The sequence below is a fragment of the Danio aesculapii genome, chromosome 18, assembly GCF_903798145.1.
Source record: "Danio aesculapii chromosome 18, fDanAes4.1, whole genome shotgun sequence".
In the NCBI taxonomy this organism is placed as follows: Eukaryota; Metazoa; Chordata; class Actinopteri; order Cypriniformes; family Danionidae; genus Danio; species Danio aesculapii.
The window spans coordinates 42,542,109-42,557,003 of NC_079452.1; the positions used below are offsets into that span (position 1 = coordinate 42,542,109).

The 14,895-nt window shown below is 33.5% G+C and overlaps 1 protein-coding gene across 1 annotated transcript in view; it reads left to right on the forward strand.

Annotated features, from left to right (window-relative positions):
* The window catches only part of eea1 (early endosome antigen 1), a 45,788-nt gene that overhangs the window by 11,449 nt on the left and 19,444 nt on the right, over nucleotides 1-14,895 (forward strand). Inside the window, exons 10-13 of the mRNA XM_056478587.1 lie at nucleotides 6,723-6,839; nucleotides 11,769-12,107; nucleotides 13,763-13,912; nucleotides 14,161-14,280. Coding sequence (XP_056334562.1) covers nucleotides 6,723-6,839; nucleotides 11,769-12,107; nucleotides 13,763-13,912; nucleotides 14,161-14,280 — 726 coding nt within the window. The remainder of the gene's footprint in view (nucleotides 1-6,722; nucleotides 6,840-11,768; nucleotides 12,108-13,762; nucleotides 13,913-14,160; nucleotides 14,281-14,895) is intronic.

The window sequence follows — 14,895 nt, forward strand, 5'->3', positions numbered from 1 at the left end:
AAAAATTGAAACATAATAATAATCCAACTTTTTGTCTTTCAAACGCCCATTGGCTACACTATATAAACTTAATAAAGTGTATAAAAAGAGGGGAAAATTTATAATATTTTTTTAATAGCAATTAAATAATTAATAGCAGCGCAGTTCTCGGCAGGTGAACAAAAGTGCCAATCTCATTGGCCAGTCAGTTTTTTTTAATGATTTGAGCATTTTATTTATTTATTTATTTATTTATTTATTTATTTATTTATATTTTTTTGTAACATGTTTATTTAAGGTTATCAAATTGATTGTACAATGTGCTTTTACAGACATAGTCAAAGGCAAGTTTTATAAAACATGTTCAATGGGTTGAAGAAATTCTAGTAATCCTTAAAAATAAGCCAACAGATAGATGGAGGTAAGGGGAAAAAAAGGGAAACATCATACCATCTTTAAGTACTAATGTTGGCAACCAATTAGTTACATAGTCTCTGGAAAGGCACATAAAACTAAATATTTATTTTCCTCATCACAGCACATTCCAATAATATAGAAATGTCATTTGAGAAAAGAACATTAGAACAGAACAAAAGAAAATAAAAACAACAACAACAAAAATAACAAGCCATTCCCATTCCCATTCCCAAACAAAAGACCATTCCCTGTGAGCCTTCGACCACCCTCCTCCACAAAAAAACCTAATTGACACAAAACCATTTCTCTTACTTGTGAGGGCAGGTGATCTATGAAAGGAGACGGCCAGTCAGTTTTTAATGCGGTCCGTCAAACCAAAAACAGCGAAACAAAGGTGTTTTTTTTAAATAATGCTTTAGTTTAGCTGTTTTGCATGTTGTCTGTATTCGCATTCACATTAGCGCCCTTTGTTTAGTCATGAGGTGTTAAACGTCAGCGATCATAACGTGCGATAATAATCAAATAAACAATAAGCAAATGATCTTCTTGTGTGCGTGAGTCTTAATAAAAATAATATTACTGTACTTTTTTAACTTTTTTCATTGGCTTGTCCTCTCATGTCACATCACGGCATAGCATCCTGGCATGAAATAGACACATTGTGCATTATTAAAGTCATAATAATAAATTATAATTATGAAAGTAATTATTATAAAAGAATCAATTAGTCAATTCATTGATTGTTAATTTAAGCAAAGATTGATCATAGGAATCTGCAGGAATTGGCTCAAAGCTGTTGTGACCTTGTCTGATTGACAGTTACCATTGATGCATGCTTTATACAGTAAACGATTGATCTATGTGCTGTTTATTTGGAAATTGTACGTATCGATTAAAGCCCGGAAAGTATATAGGCTCATGCCAGAATCGATAACTCACGAAGCAAAGCTAATGAGAGGTCATTTGGAGACAGAAGCAAGTGGCTGACCTTTGAATGGGTGCACCAGTGACGTCACTTTAAATCGAACCAAGATTAAGACTGATTGCAGATTACTGCTTTGGTAATTTACTCAATCTGCAAGGAAAACAAATTTTAAAAAAACTCACAAGCAATTTTCATAACGAAGGTTCAAGTTATAATGCAGTGTTTGAGCATGTTTGTTCAACATTTGAGGGTCACACTGAACAGATTCCTGAGGTTAACCATTAACCCCTAGCAGGCCTTCCAACTCTGAGTGTTTCCTGTAAACATGCCTGTAATCTCCTGCACTTCTGACCTAAAAAATTGCTTCTCATTATATAAGGGCCCACAAAAGTGGAATGGCTGTGGTTCATAGATCACAAACAGGTCACTTGAGTGTACCTAAGCATAGATGTTCTGCTTTGACATAGGATGGCGTACATAGTTCAAAGGCTGCCATCTTGTGACGGTTTAAGGAAAAGTTTAGAGTCTTTATTCACATTTGGTTTTATCCATTAGTTTTAAGTGTCTCTGATTCAGGCCCTGGAGAGCTGTCTAGGAAAGCAATAAGCTTCAGTCTCATAACTAATAGGTATAATTTGTTCCTTGCCTGAATCACTCACTCACACAAACACACACACACACACACACACGCACACACACACACGCACACACACACACACACACACAAACATACATACATAAGTAAAATGAATTATTTATTTCAAATCCCTCTAACCCCCAATACTTTTCTAAAAGGTCTTTAGAAAAGCTACATAATGTCTGATTATTTGATCAAAAATACAGTTATGGTGTGGAAAAAAAAACGCACAGTTGAATTTACTCTTCGGTGTTCAGAATTTGGGCTTTCAGCTTTTACATTCTATTAAACTGTGAAAACTTAAACTGTGAAAACAGTTTTAATTTACTTGAACTTTATCCATGTTAAACTGCATTGGCGATCTACAGTTTAAAAAGCACTATAGGAATAAAGATGAATTCAATTGATTTGAATTAAAAAATTAAGACCATTTAAAAAAACTTAAAAATGTTTTCCTGAGATGTACAGATGAATTTTCAGCAGCTGTTGCTGTAGAAATCATTAGACCTCAAGACACTTCTTTTTATTGGCAATTTTGCTTAATATTGTAGTGGAAGTCATGATGCATTTACATTTAGTCATTTGGCAGATGCTTTTGTCCAACGTGACTTAAAATTGTCACTTATTGATCAGGGCATCCGCAGGGTCTTAAAATGTCCTAAATCTTAAAATTTATGACTTTAAAATGTCTTAAATTTACTGAAATATTCTGTTGTAGGTCTTAAATCTTGTTTTAAACAGCTCTTAATTTTCCTTTGTTCATGAATTGCTACCCAATCTGACCAACACACATACAATCACCAACAAACTTTAATTTTAAAACTTTAAGCTTTTTTTTTGGTTTCTTAAAAAGGTAATTTTTAACTTTTTAATTATTATTTTTTTTTATATCTTTTCCATCTAGGCCATTTGAAAAATTCCTTTTTTATTCCTTTTCATAAAGGGCGTTTCACCTTTTATGAGTCTAAAATTTCATTCATAATGGTCTTACAAATGTCTTAAATGTAACTTGTACATTGTAGAAACTTGTAGAAACCTTGTTGATACATTTAAAAGAAAAGCATTTATTTGAATTAAAAAAAATATTACAATGCAAAAGTCTTTGTCACATTGGTCAACTTGCATTTGTACTGTACAAAAATATTTATTTATTAGCTTAAACTTTATACTGATAATTTGTTAGTTTCCTAACAATTTTGTCACTCATGCAAAAATAGTTACCATATAATTTTTTACAACTTTTTATTTTTGTAAGGTATGGAATATTTATGTAGGATCACAGTGTAGTTTTGTCTAAAAATACAGAAAAGAGCTAGAGCAGAACTTTTGTGCATCACATAGCAACTCTGCATTGTTTTGTTCTGAATTAATCTTGTTTTGTCTTGAATAATACATTAACCATTTGACTGCCGCTCTACCAAATGGTTTTAAATAATGACTGTTAAAGTAATTCAGAGAATTACTGTTTTAAATAATGCTTTAAACTTCACAGCATTTTAGGTTTACAAAAAAAATCAAACAAACATCCTGTTGCACTACTACAATTGATTCTGGTTTTATTGTAAACAACAAAAAAACGAGAAAATGTGTAAATTACTGTTAAATATGTAATCTGAATTTTTTTGGCATACTTCATATTTTCAGATTTTTCATAGTATATGTATTAATTACGGTACTTTTACCATCAACCGATATATCAACCATTTGGTAGAGGCTGATATTTTAGAAATCACAGGGTATGTTGAAAAAAAATGCATTGAGTATATTAACTAGTGACATTAGGAGTTAAGAAAGGCAATCCAAACGTGACTTGCTGCTTTTTTTAAAATGAATCAGCAGTTTTCAGCTAGTTATGTGAATTAATGATTCAGTAAATCACTCTTTAAAATATACATATTCCACCACCTACTAAAAGTTTACATCTGTTTATCCATGACAGCTTAACTAACCAAGGTAGCATCACAAACAGCAAAAAAGTTACATTTTCATTCAACAAAGTGTTCACAGTAAATGTAATTTTTTGAAATCAGTATTCAGGGCTTGCAAGATTTCTAAGTCCTGGTAGCTTTTCGGACAGGCACTCCACAGTTTTTGGTAGTGGTCTGAACAGAAAAGACATTATTTGCTAAATAAAACCCCACAAAAAACATACATACTAAATAAAAAATTATACAGGCATTCATTATAGTCTACATGTATATAATTTAAAAAAAAAATTATTTATTAATATAATATATTTGTTAAAAACATTTTTAATTGTCCTTAAAATAAAATCACATGAAAAGCTGGTAGGCCTACATTTATTGTATTACTTTATATATTTTAGCAACTTGGTTCCATAGAACCTGCTCTTTTGACAATACCAGTTAGCACAAATGCGAATTCAAACACATGTTGATAGTGGTTCCTCAATGCATGAAATCTACACACAACATAATTATCCAATTTGTGAGAGAATGCAAAAGCACTGAAGGGACATCAGGCTATCAGTTTTGTGAGCCCTGATATTGCACACTCCTACGTCGAAAACATACATATGATGTGAAAAACTAAGTTATCTAGGGTAGACGGGTCACCAGGGTTTGGTGTTTTTCCTGTATGTGCATATGTGTCTGTGTACTGTGTGTCCCGTCTCACCTCACTGCTCTGTGTTTGTGTCCTTCTCCCTCGTTCTCTTGCACCCTTCACTTAAACCTGCACCTGCTTTCCATGCTCTTGAAGATTCATAAACTTGAGGTAACAATTCTCTTGAATACCTCAGTTGGTTTCATAATTCTGTCTGAGTGCCCTTTTTTCCTGCTGAAAATGATTCTTATAAATAGCCCTTCTTGACGTCTGTGTGCTTTAATGTTGTTCATGTTTTCAGCCTTCTAATTGTACTCATTCGCCACCATAATGCACTGTTATTTTAATCTTACTTTGTTTTAAGTACCTCATGAAAGTAAAAAAATGGGACATTTGATATGGAAATTATTATTTTTGTAAGGTGTTTTTTTATATCATATGCAAGAAGATGAAATAGATGGCATATTAACATTGACGGAAGTAAACATGACACTCAAACATGAAAGAAGTACAGTCAGCCACCAGGCTTCAGGGCAAGGACAAGTCCTAGGTCATGTGCATGTAAAAAAAGCACCCTGCAGATTTTCATAGCTTCGGAGTGACCATATAGGGCTCTAGATCATGAACATCTATAGCGTTTAAAGTATTTTTTTGTTTATGAGTTAGTATTTTATTGATTTATTTTTACCATCAAAATGATGTAAATTTAACATTTGATTTATAAATATTAGGACTGGTATGACGACCAAGGGTGCATGTACATGATTCAAAGTATTAAATATTTGTAAATATTATTACAAATTTAAATCTTTTAATCTCTTATAATCAAATATAAAAAATTTATAAAAAACTGCTGCAGGTTTTTAGCAGTCTTTTAAAATCCAATTATTACAATCCAAATAAATATTCTAATCCAATAATTTTAACATTTTCTTATAATGATCACTTTTTCTGCTTAATATTGTTTATGGGAATTGACAACAGAAAGCTTATTTGAAATATAACTTGCAATTTACTACATGACTACTGAAGTCAAAGATGAAATTCATCTTGGAGATAAAATCAAACCGTTTGAACATTATTATAAAACAGGGATCACCAAACTTGTTCCTGGAGGTCCGGTGTCCTGCAGATTTTAGCTCCAACCCTAATCAAACACACCTGAACAAGCTAATCAAGGCCTTACTAGGTATACTTGAAACACCCAGGCAGGAGTGTTGAGGCAAGTTGGAGCTAAACCCTGCAGGGCACCGGACCTCCAGGAACGAGATTGGTGACCCCTGCTATAAAATGTAACATTTTCAAGCAACACTTCACCTTTTTTGAAAAAAAAGGCTAATTTTACAAGTCTTCTAGAGTTAAACTGTTGACTTTAACCATTTTTGAATTCATTCAGTCAATTTCTTGTTCTGGTGGGGTCACATTTAGCTTAGCTTAGCATAATGAATTGAATCGGATTAGACCATTAGCATTTCATTCTAAAAATTAAAAAAGAGGCACCTTCTGAAAAGGCATCTGTTGGTTTTATCACACGATGTTACTACACAATACTACTCAAGCTTCATTCATGAATTTTCCTTCGGCTTAGTCCCTTTGTTCATCAGGGGTCACCACAGCAGAATGAACCGTAAAGTTATCCAGCATGTTTTACACAGCAAATGCTCTTTCAGCTGCAACCCAGTACTGGGAAACATCCTTACACACTCATTCACACACATACACTACGGCCAATTCAGTTCATTCAATTCACCCATACCGTATGTCTTTGGACTGTGGGGGAAACCCATGCCAACATTGGGAGAACTCCACACAGAAATGCCAACTGACCCAGCCAGGACTTGAACCAGTAACCTTCTTGCTGTGAAGTAACAGTGCTAATTACCACCGTGCCACCGTGTCACCCCATACTCAATCTTTAAATAGGAAAATTATCAAAACTCTTTCGAATGCTTGTAACTTTTAATTCATTTTGCAAAGCTAAGCTAAAAGTGACCCTGCCAGAACAAGAAATCAGCTGAACGGATTAAAAAACGACTAAAGTCAACTATTCAACTCTAGGAGACTTTTTCAAAAAAGGTGGAATGTTCCTTTAAATGTTTATTGCTTTGTTTCAATCTGTGCACTTCTGTCCCTTACAGTCTTTATTTTGTTTTCTTCAACCTAATTACGCCGGTCTCACATTTGTGTGCTTGTTTGCAGAAAACGATTACTCAGTTAAAGGCTGAACTGGAGAAGGGTCCTCAAGAGGCAGCGGTTTACACACAACAGATCCATCAATTACAAAGTAGCCTGAACAACCTCCAGCAGCAGTCCCAGGTAACACTCCGATAGATTTGAGATGTCAGTGATGAATCTACTATTGATTAATTGGCGGTAACCATTTAAATACATACACTTTAGTATTACAACTCAACTCATCTATGTAACTTCATGTCATTAATATGGATCGTTTTAAAGCACATACAGTTAATGTGCAAAACCTGTACAGCACATGCAAGAGAAAAATGAAGCAAGCACACAAGGGTTTATTAAAAACTCACATTTTTATTAGTAATGCGTACTTGTAACTCTTTATGGTTGAGTAAACTATAACAGAATCAGGGCTTGACATTAACTTTTTTGATCACCAGCTACTGTGGCTAGTAGTTTTCCAACATTACTAGCCACTCGCCATTTTCCCTAGTCTCAATTTTGATGTTGGAGAAAATATATATATATATATATATATATATATATATATATATATATATATATATATATATATATATATATATATATATATATATATATATATATGCAGAAATTAATTTTGACATGCTAAAATGACTTGATTTAGATTTTATGTTATTTCCACATGCCTCCTTATTCATTTCACTTTTTTGTGTTGTATATGAGCTTGCTCAATGAGCATGATCAAATGGGTTGCGGTTTCATAGTGTCGCATTGCAGTTAGTTTTTATAGTTTTTATGACTTTTCAGAGCTCAACACTAAGGATTTACCAAATGTTTCTCTAGCCACACCAAAAAAAAAAATTAGCCCAAAATAACTAAGCAAAGAAAGCAGGTGAAAAACATACTGTGTGCGTTAATTAAAGAATGATCACATGAAATGTTAAAGCAAAAGCAACCTGCTGCTTACAAAAAGCAGGACTGTGGGTGCACAAGTGTCCCATTTTGTTCAGTCTATTTAAAAGAGTGCGCATCACATCAGCTAAAATCAGCCTTCACACTGAAGCCCTTGTCAGTGAGTCATGATCACTTTTGTCACACCGTGTGCATGATCATCCTCTCATTTGCTGTTTACCTGCTTTCTTTTGCTCAAGCAAACACAGTTATTATTGTCATCTCTTATTCTGGCCCCTCATTGTGCAGTCATTATTGTTGAACTCTGATTTTTAGGAAAAATTCATTTAAAAAAGATCTTCAACCTGCAAAAAGTGGCCAGTGGGTGTGACTGTCTAACCCGCCACAGCTGAAATCTATCTGCATTTGGCAGGTTGGCGGGTGTTAATGTCAAGCCCTGGACAGAACGGTCATTTTTGAGTGAACAAAAGACGGCAGATTTTTTCTGAGACAATGCTTTTGACACATTGTATATTAGTCATTGTGTTGAATCATTAATTGGCTGTTTTAAATAATTAATTATTGATTCCTTTTCAATCCTAGTCTTTGTTCAGTGTAAAATACCCCTTTTACACTTAAACCTAATAATTTGTTCCTAAGTTAATTAGGGCTGTACAATATGTTGTTTCAGCATCGATATCGCAATGTGATCATTCGCAGTAGTCGCATAGCAGAATCTGCAATGTTGAGTTTGTGTTATAATTGGTCATTTGTATGTTCTTTTGTGGCCTGTGACTGTATAATGATTCTGAAAGCATTCAGGCACAAGGAATTGTACTGTGATTAACTTTAAAAATGAATAATGGCATTGAATTATTTGTATTTTTATTGTTCAATTACTGTATCTGAATAATGTTAGACACAGAAAATGATTAAAGACTGTTTGTTTCAATTGTAACATTTTCTTTATTGTAATTATCAACGCTTGTAGATTGATTTTTAGATTTTATGCAGATGCGCTTCCCAACAGAATCATCCCAATCAGTCTAAAATTGTAAATTCTTTCCAAATCGAGATAATCAAGTCATCTGGTGAAATTGTATTGATCATATTGCAATATATATCGCAGAATAACAAAACATCACAATTTTCGATTTTTCTAATATCGTGCAGGACTAATGTTAATAATAGCAAATGGCAAAGAGAGTGGGAGCTGCGTACAAGTAACAAACTCCATGAAATTAGCCTCAATGTTGGAATAAGAAACCTAATTCGGTCACTCCAGGGGGCTGTTTCATTAAAGTCCTATAGAAAAGCAGGGATTAAAGTCAACAACCTGACTTCAATGAGCCGAACTAAACGTCCACACTTAAATTGGTTTCATAACAGCAAGATCATTTGATCTAACTAATCTGAGTTCAGTTTAAATAATCTATATAACTGCTCGTGCATGTTAATGTCATGAAACCCTGAAGGTCTAGCATAGATGCATCTTATCTATATAATCTATTTAGTCTTTATACTGTACACAAACAAACAAACAGTTTACAGTAAAATAATTTTCCTTTGGTGAGGATGTTTGCTTTTTGAGTGTTATTTGCACATCCTGTTTTTACGGAAACATTGAACCTCTGAAATAGAAATATCTCTTTTTTCGATCAATTGACTTTGAATTTAAACACTGATCAATCATTTGTGGGAATTCACATTAGTTTTCTAGAATTACTGGACCACCCTTAGCAACAAAGCATGTGCTGTATGTTTACTGCAAATCCAGCTGTAGATTTTAATGGCCTACTTTAATGGCTTCAGAGAACTATGTTAAGACCTGCCTGCATCTGCGCCTGCTTCCAAATATAAGTTTACTGTACTGCCATTTACAAACGCTACCAGCTGGCTTTCAGGAAACGGCATGACACACTTAACAGTAAGCGGCCTTGTGTGTTCGGTCCAAAGTCGTCCCACTGACCTGTCAGCACGCCATGTGTTTTGATTGGTCGTTAAAGAGTGTTGACATTTACATCACAAATGCTGTGCAATTACAGCAGCAGGGGGGAGATTTGTCTCGTGCCTGTTTTGACAATCAGAAGGATATATGGCCACAGGTAATGACCCACAACTCTCTTATCCATTGTTCAAATTGTCAGGACAAGATTAAGAGATCAGAGTCTACAGGCTGACTTCTGAAAAATGTGGACTGTGGTACTGGTGGGAAGTGAAATGGGGGCGATTTAAGGGGTTGTTAATAGAACCATCCTTGTAAAGAGTCCTGAGGGATAAATTTAAACAATAATTCAAAAAGTTCAAAGGGAATATGCAGGAATGAGAGGGTGAAGCTTGCATGTAAAATGTAAAGGGAAGCATGGCTTGAATAGACATACTACAGTTGAAGTCAGAATTATTAGCCCCCCTTTGAATTTTTTTTTCTTTTTTTTTTATATTTCCCAAATGATGCTTAGCTGAGCAAGGAAATTTTCACAGTATGTCTAATAATATTTTTTCTTCTACATAAAGTCTTATTTGTTTTCTTTGAGCTAGAATAAAATCAGTTTTTAATTTTTTAAAAAACATTTTAAGGTCAAAATTATTAGCCCCTTTAAGCTATATATTTTTTCAATAGTCCACAGAACAAACCTTCGTTATACAATAACTTGCCTAATTACCCTAACCTGCCTAGTTAAACCTAATTAACCTAGTTTAGCCTTTAAATGTCACTTTAAGCTGTATAGAAGTGTCTTGAAAAATAACAACTAAAATATTATTTACTGTCATCATGGCAAAGATCAAATAAATCAGTTATTAGAGATGAGTTATTAAAACTATTATGTTTAGAAATGTGTTAAAAAAATCATCTCTCCATTAAACAAATATTGGGGAAAAAAATAAACAGGGGGCTAATAATTCAGGGGGGCATAATAATTCTGACTTCAATTGAATATATTTATTTATTGAAAACGCGTAATACCATATTAAGACTTATTTTGTTAACATTAGCTTATGCATTGGTGGAATAAACAGTGAATTATCTTTTATGAAAGTTTTGTTTAACAATGTGAAAAATTATTTGTATTTTTTTCATCCAGCATGATCAAAAAAAGATTCTTGCAATTTGAAGCTGAATTAAGATCTAATACAAATATAGTGGGTCTGATATGCTCACATACGCTGTAGTTATTTGTAACAGGAATCATTTAATGAATTAAAAAAATTTTATTTATTAAAATTTGTAATTTATTTTTATATTTAAATTGTGCTATTTTAAATTCTAAAAGGAAATGTATTGATGTGATCACAAAGCTGAATTATTCTTTTATGCTTGAGAAAAATCAATTTGTGATTTTATAGATCAGAGCAAAGCCCCTAAATACTATAATAATTATGTTATACATTTTTAAAGCTTTTATTTAAAGTTTTTATTCAAACCAATACCCATTTTTCTAAAAATATTTAATCATTTATAATACAGCATTATCATTTTCATATCAATAATTCAGGTCATAAGTATGCTCTTTAATATTTTATATGAATATATTGGTTGCGCGGACATTATTTTACTCATATTTTTATATATATTTACACTTATTTAAAACAATTAAGACATTTGTACTGCCCTTAGAGGTGACTTATACCTCAAGTAGGAGAATCGCTGTGCTAAAATACCAAAGGTCATTTAAAAGAAGTCACACAGGTTTAGAACAACCTTTAGAAAAACATGTATAGCTTGCAGAAACCAAATGAACAGCAGGCCTCTATCTTATAAAGAAATTGGAAGAACAAAAAATCTTTGTAAAAAGAGTAAACAGCTATTCTCAATATAAACCCAAGCTAAACAAGACATTTTTATCATCCCCATGCCACCATTGTGCTCGTCACGGTGCCCTTTTTTCTCTTGCCCTTTTTAAAGCTGTCACAAGCAAAGGTCAGAATACAACTGCTCAGCTCTGCTCTCATAAAAGAGCTCCTTGAGCTATCCCAGAATTCCCAAACATTTTGTCAGAATCCAAAAACACTGCTGTGCTGATGTTTTGTATTCTGTGCTGGCGACCGGTGGTCTGATGAAAACACTTGTTTTATTGTATTATCATTGTTTGCCATAAAGCATTAAAAGTTTGTATGAATGAATTAATCAGTTGTAATAAAAACTGAATGCCAATGAATTTCTATCACTCTGCTACTCCTCAGGCTTTGTCTGAGAAATTATCTCGTAAGGAGAAGGAGAATCAGGAACTGGAGGAGCGTCTGGGTCAGGAACAGACCTCTAAGAAGAGTCTTCAGGCTAATCTGCATCAGAAAGACCTGGAGCTCCAGGAGAGTCAAGCACGGGTGTCTTCAGGAGAAGCAGCTCTCAGTCGAGCACAGGCTGAATTGACTGAACGCGGAGAGGAGGCTGCACGACTCAGACGAGAGCTGGGCGAGCTAGAGAAGAATCAGCAGGAGCTGAAGGCAGAGCGGAAACAACTCCAACAGCAGAGGGAGGACAAAGAAAACCAGGGCCTGCAGCAGCAGAGCGAGATCAGCCAGGTCAGTAAGAGATGCCAATAAAAAGATGATTCAAATTCATCATTTCCTTTATTTTAGAATCAAATCAACCCTTTACTTCAGAATCAGATTAATCTGTCCTCTCAGTTTAGAATCTAATTCATTATGTCTGAATCAAAATCAGATCTATCTATACTTTAGTTCAGAATCAAATCCATCCATTCTTTAGTTATGAATCAGATCCATCCAACTTTTTTTTTGAAGCTAATCCATCCATTCTTTGAATTTAATTGAAAGGGTCTTTAAAGGTAGATTTAACTCAAAAAATTATATTTCCTCATCATTTACTCACACTCAAGTGAAAATAATAAAAATAATTATTATGTCTGTGAATTAATAAAAGTGGAAATAAACTATGGTAGAAAATGGCTGTTTTTCCCTTATAGTATATCTTTTTGTTCAACAGAAACAAGTAGCAGGATAAGTAAATAACCACATTTTTTGGGTGAACTATCTCTTTAAGTTCAGAAACAAATACACCCATTTAGAATCAAATCCAATCTGCATCTTTCACTTTAGAATCAAATCCCACATCCATTTAGTTCAGAATCAAATTCTTCCCATTAGCATCACAATCAAATTCTTTCAGAATCAAATCAGGCCTTCATATTACAGTTCAGACTCTAGTCCCATTCCAATCAGTATCAAATTCATCCTGGTAGAATTAGAATCAAATACATCTAAACATTAGTTCAGAATCAAATTTCAATCGGGATTAAATTCATCCTGTTAGAATCAGAATCAAATCTATCCTTCTAAACAGACTCCCAACCACCCTTTCTGTCGAGAATCAGATTCTTCCAACTTGTTCAGAATCGGGTCCTTCCAAATTAAGTTCAGAATCAGATCCATCTATCTTTTTGTTTCAAATCAAACCCTTCCATCGTGTAGTTCAAAATAAGATCTCTCTTTTATTTCAGAAGTAAACCCATTTGTTGTTTAATTCAGAATGAAACCCACTCATCTTTACGTTCAGCTTCAGATCAGCCTTTTAAATGCACTTTAATAAGGGGACGTGGTTACAGTGTAACTATTGATTTGACTAAAGAGTAATATTAATTAATTACATGTACTTATTATATAGTTGGGGATAGGGTGTGGGTTAGGTTTAGTGTCAGTTACATGTAATTATGCATAATTCTTTTTTTTAAATTGATTTTAATTGTATTACAAATACCAGCAAACAATATAGTATTATATCTTATATAATATTTAAGAATGAACTTTCCGACCCCAACATTCGTTAAACAGAAATAACATTTTCAATAAATAATAAAAGAAAATACAATACTATATATATATTTAAAAAAATGTTTAAATTGCATATATTGTTAAAAAAAATAATTAAAAAACATTATTACATTAAATTTTAAATTACTATCATCTTTAATTGTGCATAATTCATTGTAATTACTGTAGTAAGTGCATGAAACAAAATGAAAGTGTTACCAATTCTTTCAGAATCAAAATACAACCCAAATCACATTCTGCTCATAAATAAAACCTGAATCAGTCCATTCACCCAGAATCTGATCAATTCATCCATTACAAATGTACATTTGTACAGCAGCAGAGTGCATTAAGCTGATTTGTTAAGAAGCTAAATGTTTATAATCAGTCTCTGGTGTTTTTCTCAGCTGCATGCAAAGCTGCTGGAAGCGGAGCGTCAGGTGGGGGAGCTGCAGGGTCGTCTGAAAGAGCAGAGACAGCTGTCCGGAGAGAAGCTCAAAGACAGAGAACAGCAGGCGGCAGATCTGCAGCTCAAACTCTCCCGCTTGGAGGAAGAGGTAAACAAGTGAAATGGCTGATGAGTAAACATTTTACAACACTGGAGGTCTCCAATCTCATCAATTCAGTGGTGCACATTGACAGTAATTATTAGTTTAGCCAGCAGCTTAATGGATAACGTGTGTTTTTACTTGTATAAGTCAGACAGGATAATTATTACTGTGGTGGGCTTGTTTATCTTGTTAAGTCACTGCATGGACTTCTGTTTTCTCAGAGATTGTATATATCTGATTGTGTTTGTGTATAGTTGAAGGAGAGCTCCACCAAGTCCACTGACCTGCAGCATCAGCTGGACAAATCCAAACAGCAGCATCAAGAACTACAAACACTTCAACAGAGCACTAATGGCAAGCTTAGAGAAGCACAGGTAAACAGAACACTGGCATTTTGACTGTTGCATTTATGATCTTTACTAGAAAAAGCAGTGTTTGTTCCAAAATATGTTTAGACAAGCATTGTGTTTGTTAGGGTTTATGTTTATGGAATTGTAAATATAAATGTAAGCTACATGGTGGTTTTTGAAAAGAAAAGAGAGGTAATTTTTTGCAAATATTCTTTTGTGTGTCTGTGTAAATTTACATAAACACACATTGGAGTAAATAGAGATACAGTAAATGAATTGTACAGTAATTACACTTAAATACAATAAATTATTAGTACTTAAATATATTCAATCAATAAAATAATGATATATTTGCATGAATTAAAGTTCTTTGTTGATATGATTGATTTCGGTCAATTGCTGGGTTCCCTGCTCTTCTGGGGATCCTCTCTGGGTTTTCTGCTCCCACTCACAGAAAAACCGCTCGGTCCACTCCATTTTAAAAGTTATTTATATGTTTATCTTTTATTTCATAAACGCAAGGACACAACATCTATAAAATTATATGTAATGGTTTGGAAACGAATCAACACGTTTAATCAATATAATTACACAAACATTTCCAAATGTGTACCTGAAGAGTGTGCATCTTCCCTGTGC